At 38.1% G+C, this 9,213-nt stretch overlaps 1 protein-coding gene across 4 annotated transcripts; it reads right to left on the reverse strand.

Moving 5' to 3' along the window:
* Window positions 1-3,717: 3,717 nt before the first annotated feature.
* LOC134654435 (uncharacterized) lies at window positions 3,718-8,866 on the reverse strand. 4 transcript variants are annotated; one of them, XM_063509877.1, is made up of 2 exons: window positions 8,494-8,866; window positions 3,718-8,027 (listed from the first exon to the last, which is right to left on the reverse strand). In XM_063509877.1, exons 1-2 carry the CDS (start codon window positions 8,830-8,832, stop codon window positions 7,962-7,964), a joined length of 405 nt encoding a protein of 134 aa, XP_063365947.1. In that variant the 5' UTR covers window positions 8,833-8,866; the 3' UTR covers window positions 3,718-7,961. The 4 variants fall into 4 exon arrangements, with proteins under 4 accessions (XP_063365947.1, XP_063365946.1, XP_063365945.1 ...); XM_063509876.1 differs by having other exon boundaries at window positions 3,718-7,218; window positions 7,911-8,847; XM_063509875.1 differs by having other exon boundaries at window positions 3,718-7,218; window positions 7,911-8,700.
* Window positions 8,867-9,213: the final 347 nt, after the last annotated feature.

Below are 9,213 nucleotides of genomic sequence, written 5' to 3' on the forward strand. Positions count from 1 at the left end.
GTCGAATTTTAAACGTCGAATGTAAAACGTTTTTTAAAGTTTGGAGCATACTGGCAATTGCGCGTTGGAAGTTTGACATCGACTTTGAATTATAAAATCGAATATGTCGCACGAAAAGTTGTTTATTTGGATTCGGGGAAATTTTACTGCAATATCGGACATTGGATATTGAAGTTTGAAGTGAAGGTAGCTTTATACTGCAAAATTCCTTTGTTTATAGTGTGCGCGCTCGTACACGCCGTTTGTCGTTCATGCATGTCGTTTGGACAATAAAATTGGAACATCAATGCAAAAAAAATCGCTTTTTTAGGTACATGCTCACAAACAAAATTTATGATATCGCCAAACTGTAACCAGTTTGTTGGCGAAAGAAGCGCTCACTTAACTAATCGAATCATGCAACTAAACAAAACAATTAGTACAAAACAATAGCATTTAAACAACAGGTAATCCTTATTATAATCTAAAAACTAACATGCACACATATGCTTAACAAGTTAAATCGCGCGCTGTTTGGTCGCAGTTAACCTAACTCGCTTCGCTCGTCGTCGCACCTATCAAGTACTACTCAAATCCTGCCTGCCGGGCCTGGTAAGTTTACTCTGCCAAGTGACTGGGCTTTATTGTATTAATAAATAATTGGCCAATTGGATTATTTGGCGAGTGAAATGTAATTTACAAATGTTGTAAGTATGTCATAATAATAATCTACTTAACAATAATTCTACCAAGTAAAACGAAATTTGCCGAATATCATCTGCGAAATGTCGGTTGGCAAGTGAGATTCGGACAAAAAAACTTCGGTGAAAACGCAGAACATCGCAAATATTATTCTGATGTCACGTTCGAATTTGCCTTTACAAAACCACAGTGAACATTCAGTCTTTTACATTTTAGGGTTCCGTACCCAAAGGGTAAAAACGGTATCCTATTACTAAGATAAGACTGCGCTATCCCCGCTGTCTATTCGTCTGTCTGATTGTCACCAGGCTGTATCTCATGAACCGTGATACTAAGTAGCAACGTCATAAAAGACAAAGTAGTTTCTAGGGTTCCGCTCGTCTCTATAAATTAATTAAAGGACCTAAGTAATATCATCTGGGCCAGATGTAGCTAAATTTAGAATTTTCGGGCGACGGGCACAATTTATTGTACTACTTATCCCGTGAAGTGGGTAATGAGTTGGGGCAATATTTGCGAAGATGGCAGGAGGTTGCGGTGGTTTGTGGACTTTGGCAATGTTTAGTCTCAGAGAACAAGAAATATTAATAGTAGGTACATTATTGTCGAGGCTCGGAAGTAGCTACTTGCAGGCTGAGGATTCTTTTAAACGGACGACCTTGGGAGTCCGTTTAATTGAATCCGAAGCCAGCAAGTAGCCTTCCCGCCGAGTTATATATAGTGCTTTTCTCAAAAGTGCAAAAATAGAAATATTTTACAGAAGCAACGTTCTAGTTTTCACAGAAAAAAATAAAACCATTGAAAAGATTAGCTTTGCCGCCTTTAAAAAAAAATAGAAGTGTATTTTTCTGCTGAAAATACGCCAACCTATTTGAGACACCTCAATAGTCGCGGTACCAACATTATAATGTACTGATCATCTGTTTGGCTGTTTAATGGACCTATGCCTTCATTTGATATAGCCATTTCAACTTTTAAAAAGTTTGGAACTCGACAAATAATGGAATTTGTATGCAGCATTGCAGTCCCGAAATCAAGACTGCAATATTTTTAACTTTTTAATTTTTTGACCGGCAACGTCGACCTTGCCGTCCATTTTTGAGAAAAATTATATTGTGTACATTGTAGAAACTTCCTTCTATAGTTTAGCCGTACTGTCAGAGTTTGTATTATAACGAAATTACATTGTAATTACCTATATTGTAGAGTAATTGTGATTATATTGTAGAGTATTATAACGAAAGTATATTTTTCAAACAAGACGTAAATGATTCAAAAAATCGTCAAAACCGCAACAAAGCTAAATCTGTCCATCCTTTTCGCGCCATTGGATAATTTTCTCGAGTGCGAAGATAACGCGAATATGTACGCGCCATTGACTGAGAGAGATACAGCTTATTGTGATGTGGATTTTTGGTTATGATTTTGATTTAGACTTTATATCGAATGAAAGACTGTATTAATATATGTATTTTCAGTCAATTTTACTAAATTCTTACTAAATTTTCCTAAATAGTTGTAGGACTAGACTATAATTGGGTAGTTTGAAGGTACCTACATACCTACCTAAGACTCAGTAAGTGATTTTTTTTATTAAACAATGAACACTACAAACGAAATTATATAAATACCACATAGTCGCCACTGTGTTTAACAAAAGTGCACGACAAAAATGGCCTTTGTAACTTGCCTGTACCAATGATTGTAGGTATGACATTTGAGCCTAGAAATTTGATCAGGTCTACACCGCTACAACCTTTGGGTTCCTTGGGTACATTGGAACGTCGTTAGTCGCACAAAGCCCGACCGTCCTCAGGGATTTTAGTCCTTATTCAAACGATACATAAGAGCTATTGTCCTAATTTTGGTATTGTGTGCCCTCGCATTATTATGTAAACCAGACTCTGACAAGGGTAGAGGGAATATATGAATAATCCTGGAATGGTCATATTATAAGTGAGCGGGAAATTGTTTTTTGTCAAGGTAATGGCAAATGAGAAACAAAAGACAGACATTTCCACGGTCGCAACAAGACTTTCTACATAAAAAGTTTTTGGCAAAAATTAAATTTTTGGTACAAGCTTTTATCGCTGACTGTACTTTTCTTACGACAGACAACTAATACTCATCGAGACAATTCTAAAAACCCCTAACACAATTAGGTTGCGTTGTTTCATCACAGAGTTCCTATGGCCACCTCCTGTCTCCATCATCAGATCAGCTCGATGGTACCATAATATTGCATTGTCACCCAACTTACATGTGTATGCAAAGTTTCAGCTCAATCGGAAACCGGAAAGTGGATCAAATTTAACTTGCAAGATTCCATTACATAGTTACATTACATACAGATCGACCTAATTAATAAAAGGTTGTTAATATAGATCGGCAATTAAAAACAATGTAAAGAAAGCGGATATGGAAGATTTCGTGACTTTCTAGGTAATTAACAACCTAAAGATTACAAAATAAACGAGGAAATATCATGGAATTAATAATTCCTCCATTAATACATCTTTAAAACTGAATCACAATGTAACCGTATCATAAATAACATCTTGGCCAAGATGCTGAAGAAGCACAAACTGATACTTACTAAAGTTACTAAATCTAATCTAATACCTTTAAACGAGCAATTCTTGTTTATTTATTTATTTATTTATATATATATATCGGGGATCTCGGAAACGGCTCTAACGATTTCGATGAAATTTGGTATATAGGGGTTTTCGGGGGCGAAAAATCGATCTAGCTAGGTCTTATCTCTGGGAAAACGCGCATTTCCGAGTTATTATATGTTAGGCACTAATGAAACATATTTTAATAATTAAATAAAGAACTGTATTTCCACTCTTCTAACTACTACATCACATATCTATTGTTCATATACCGTTAACGCTTGTGCTTAGATACGAGGTAAGTTCTGTACTGACATTCAAATGTGACCTTTTGACAGATGTCATTACACTTTTCATGTACCGTCTCGTACATATTCGCAACCGCAAAAAAGGTTTATATAACTTTATGCTAACTATGTTATACAACTTAACTATCTATTGGTAGAACACACACTTTATATATGCTTGTTCTTATGACAGACCCTTTAGGTGTCCTTATGGAGAGTGCCCTTACTTTTCCATCGACTCCGGGGAAGACCTCTACTACTCTGGCCATGGGCCACCTCAAAGGTGTAACATTGTCATCCTTAACTATGACTAAAGTACCTACTTTTATATTTTCACAATCCTTGCGCCATTTTGACCTATTTTGTAATTGAACAAGGTACTGTTTATACCACTGTTTCCAAAAGTTTTGAACCATACGGTTACATTGCTCCCAAAACTTAGTAAGACTAACAGACCCTTTAGTACAATCTTTTTCAGGATATGTGGTAAGAGGAGCGCCAGTCAAAAAATGAGCAGGGCTGAGATATGGAGTCTCATTTACATCGGTTGTAGGCAAAGCAGTCATGGGCCTTGAGTTACAAATCCCTTCAATCTGGACGATAACAGAATTTAATTCTTCATATGTTAGGACGGTTTCACCTACAACCCGCTTTAAGTGGTATTTTACAGATTTAATTCCAGCCTCCCACAATGAACCGAACACAGGAGAATAACTTGGTATAAATTTGAATGAAATACCTTGATCGGCAGCATAGAGCTCTACAGCATTCTTGTGGTCTGTGGCAGACTGCAATTTATACAACTCATTTAATTTATTTTGAGCCCCTTTGTAAGTACTGGCATTATCACAATAAATTATGTTTGGTTTATTTCTACGCGCTATAAACCTCTTTAATGCATTCATGAAACATTCTGTGGTCAAGTCTGAGACCAACTCAATATGCAGAGCCTTGGTTGTGAAACATACAAATAGCAAAATATATGCCTTACGAATAACAGGTTTTCTCACTCTTAACATTTTTATATTATAAGGACCTCCAAAATCCATTCCGGTCTTTTCAAATACCCTGCAAGGCGTTATTCTGTCATAAGGTAGAGAACCCATCAATTGCTCGGCATTTTTTGCTTTTAACTTAAAACAAATTATACACTTATTTATAACACACTTAACTTCTCTTATACCATTAATGATATGGTACCTTAAACTTAAATCTGACCAGACAAGCTTGGCCCCAGCATGCAGCAGAACCCTGTGCTCTTTTTTTATTAAATAGTGCACAAGCTTACAGCCCTTCGGCAATATTATGGGATGCTTAGTGGCATAAGGCACGTCAGCATGCTGCAACCGCCCACCTACACGCATTAGGTGCATGTTATCAAGAAACGGGTTCAACGCCTGAAGATTTGACTTTAGAGGCAACTTTAAATTCAAAGCCTTTATTTCTTGTGCGAAGTACTGCGCCTGCACCCATCTGAGGACAATTTTTAAAGCAAAATCCAATTCTTGGGGCGTTAAATTCCCTAACATTCTATTTTCTAATTTAACCTTACAGTTATTGACAAATCTATACATATAGGATATAATCCGTTTAATCTTATCTATATTTGAACAGTCTGTGAACAGAGGTAGGGGCTCACTCTTTTCAATTACATGTGAGACCCTTAATTCAGGAATTTCTCTTGGTATTTCATATCCACTTTTGGGTAGAAAATCAGCTGTTTTTAAGAATGCAGGCCCATAGAACCATAAGTCATTACCTTGCAACAGATGTGGGTCAACGCCCCTTGACAAAAGGTCAGCTGGATTGTGCTCTGTAGGCACATAATACCAAGAGAACTCTTGAGTCGTCTCCTGTATATATTTTGCCCTATTGGCAACATATACATTGAGTTTTAATGAACTTGTTGCGAGCCAACATAATACAACTTGAGAATCTAGGAACAGGTAAACTTTAACCTCAAATTTATCCTTGATGAGGTCATAGACCTTTTTAACTAACTTGGCCAGCAACAAAGCTGCATTAAGCTCTGCTCTAGGGATACTTAATTTTTGTATTGGATTCACCCGTGACTTAGAACACAATAGGCCAACACTAACACTACCATCTAAATTTACAATCCGGAGGTATAAACAACATCCGTGAGCCTTTACACTAGCGTCAGCATATCCAATTATATCTACATTTTTAGCATTAGATGTGTCTAAATTTCTTTTGACAATGATGCTTTTCATTTTATTCAAACTAGTCGCAAACCTTTTTATCCCTTCATTTAGGTGGTCCGGCAGCGGAGAGTTCCACTGGAGCTTTTCCAACCAGGTCTGCTGTAAAAGCAGCTTAGCATTGACTATGGCAGGCCCGACTAAACCTAGGGGATCAAAAAGCCTGCTGACAAATGACAATAAACTTCTTTTTGTGTAATTATCACAAACCTCCTGTTTAGGGGCAAGCATTATAATCGTGTCCGAAGCCAAGTCACATCGGATACCTAAAGTTTTCACAATTGGGTCCTTTTCATTGGAAAAGTCTACTACTGCCTTAGTTTGTAAACTAAGTGGGATATCATCTAATAAATTATCTACATTTGAGCACCACTTGTGTAGCTCAAAGCCACCTAACCTTAGCAAGGCTATCAGTTGTGTTTTGGCTGACAATATTTGATTCATATCATTAGCAACCAGGTTGACATCGTCAACATAAGTATTATACAGCAAGGCTTCTGCGGCCAGGGGATAATCGCTTTTGTATCTATTCACTAACTCTAATAGGCACCTAGTGGCTAGAAACGACGAACTTTTTAGACCGTAACTTACAGTCTGCAGCTGAAGGCATTGTATATCTGAATTCTTATCTTTACGCCATAAAATGTTTTGCAAAGCCCTATGCTCTGGGGTTAATGAAATAGCCCTAAACATTTTTTGTATATCGCAGTTCAAAATGAACTTGTATAGGCGAAACAAGACCAAAATACTGAACAGATCATTTTGTACAACGGGCCCATTCAATAAAACGTCATTGAGCGAAATTTTTGCCAAAGTAGGCATCGATCCGTCAAAAACTACTCTAAGGGATGAAGTTTTACTTGAGGGGTTGAAAACAGGGTGGTGGGCCAGAAAATAAACCGCTTCACCTTCTAAGTTGTACTCTGAAATGTTGACATACTTAGCATGACCCAACCGCACATACTCATCTATGAAAGCTTTATATTTTAAATACAAGTCGTTATCTTTTTTAAAGCGCAATTCTAAATTTAAGAATCGTTTGATAGCACATGACAGTGAATCCCCTAAATACAGATCAACAATATTCTGTTTGAGTGGCAATGCCACCTCAAATTTATTATCTTTTAAGACTACAGTCTCCTGAAATATTGTTTCAGCTAATTCTTGTTCAGAGCTGGCCTCTGTATATGTTTCTGGAACCTTCTCAGTTAACCAAAATTGGGATACAATGTTATCTAATTTACCTTCATAATTATTCTGCGTTAGCTGCTGACAGCAAAAATTTGAAGCTAAGCTTGATACCGGGGCTGCGCTGGAGCAACCGGCCAGGCCAGCTACTATAAACCCGAAGCGTGTATTTTGCAGCACCAGCTTGCTAGGCAAGGCAGGCAGCTGCTCCGGCAAAAGCGCCTGAAAGAATACGTGGGACGCTAATAGTATATCAATCCTTGAAGAAATATCGAAACTGTCATCAGCTAACTGGACATTTGGCGGTATATTTATAACTTCATTCCTGAGAGAGAACTGTGGCATATTAGCCGTAATATTTTTAACAACATTGCATGTCACTGCGACACTATAATCCGTTACCATGGAATGAACCGTCAATGAGGTCTGCATGGCCTTAAAACTGGGAGCATCGCACACCCCTGAGATCGCTGAATCATCAGGGTATAGTTCACATCCTAACCGCTCTGCTACATCAGAGCGCAAAAAGGTAATCTGGCTACACGTGTCTAGAAGACAACGAACAATCATAGGTTGTCCGTGCTTATCATATACCCTAGCCTTTATGGTAGGTAAAATATCAGTACCTCTCCTACTTAATAACAAACTAATGTACCCAGAAATAGGGTTTTCAGTTTCATCCATCTGCGACACAGCCGCACACTGCTGAGGAACTTCCTCATGCAATAGAGTATTATGCTTGCCCTTGCAAATAGCACACTTGAAAGAATAGATGCATCTTTGACCAACATGTTCATTTAAACAAATGCTACATAATTTATTAGACACAACAAATTGTTTTTTCTTATGAGGCTCCATCAATTTGAAAGTTGAGCACTGATGCAGCTTGTGAACATTAGATTGACAGAACTTACATTTAGACTTCAGTGGCTTAACCACTTTGACATTACTAGTTGCTGAGCTTATTAAGCTAGAGCGTCGCCCAGTGGGCGTGCGCTCTCCCAGTGACTCCAAGGCAGCAGCTCGTTGTTCTAGAAAGGTTAAAAAATCATTTAGCTTTGGCAAATCATTGTTGCTTTGATTTTCTAAATGGTAAGCTCTCAAAGTATATTGGTCAAGTTTCCTTTGCAAAATTGTAACTATCACTAAATCCCACTGAGGAACTGGGGCATTTAAATTGGTTAGCGCACCTAGGTGCTGCCTAGTTACTGAAATTAAATTCCTTAAGCATCCAGCAGATGCCTTTTGCATGGGCGGCAAATCCAAAATTGAAATGATGTGATGGTTAACTAATTGTTTTTTATTATCATATCTTTGTTTTAAAAGATCAATAGCAATGGGGTAAGAGTCGGCCGTGAGAGGTAAATAGTTAACTAGCGCCAAGGCCTCTCCACTCAAATAAGTTTTTAAATAATATAGCTTCTCACAAGCTTTTAATTTAACATCAGCATCAATTACACTGTTAAATAGTGAGATAAAACTTTGGTAATCACCTACCTCACCAGTAAACACCTTCAAATTTATAGGTGGCAGCCTGAATGGCGACGCGTTACATCCCCCGGGGGACGCGAAGGATCGCTGCGGCGATGCGAGCGGCGTAGATTCGCCCAACGCTGCATTTATTATGCCCGCATAGAAACAACGCAGCACATCGTACTTGTCCTCAAAATCTTCGACCCGCTCGGCATCAGCTGGATCCAGTAATAGGATCTCAAGGTTGAGCTCCTTATATTCATCAAAGATCTTCTCCAGCCTGTCCTTTTTTTGCTGAAAAAGCAAAGGGTCCGCGTCTATGCTAGGAGAAGCCGCTTCCGTTGCCGCTTTAAACGCCAACATCCTGGTCAAAGCAGCTTTTAGCTGTCCCCTGGCCGCTCGTAACCTCTTAATATCATCGTCCGCCATTTTATAATGGAGATGATAAAAACCTCGACCACCAAAGCGTACACAAATTGGTAAAGCCTTGCACTTGCACTGCACGTGCCGTATATAAATTGCAATTTGCAATGCAAACAACTTATAAACACAATGTAAACACTGTTCTTAGGCACTAACTTAGCGCTTATGCGGTTGATTTGGGCTATTGTTTATACAAATGCACCTTCGTGCAAACAAAATTGGCGAAAACAAATTATAAGCAAAGCTCACACTCAAGATAACATAGATTGTTTTATTGAAATGAATTAATGGCGTCCGTAACTCAGCTACGAGTGAATGTAT

This window comes from Cydia amplana, chromosome 15 (assembly GCF_948474715.1).
Source record: "Cydia amplana chromosome 15, ilCydAmpl1.1, whole genome shotgun sequence".
In the NCBI taxonomy this organism is placed as follows: Eukaryota; Metazoa; Arthropoda; class Insecta; order Lepidoptera; family Tortricidae; genus Cydia; species Cydia amplana.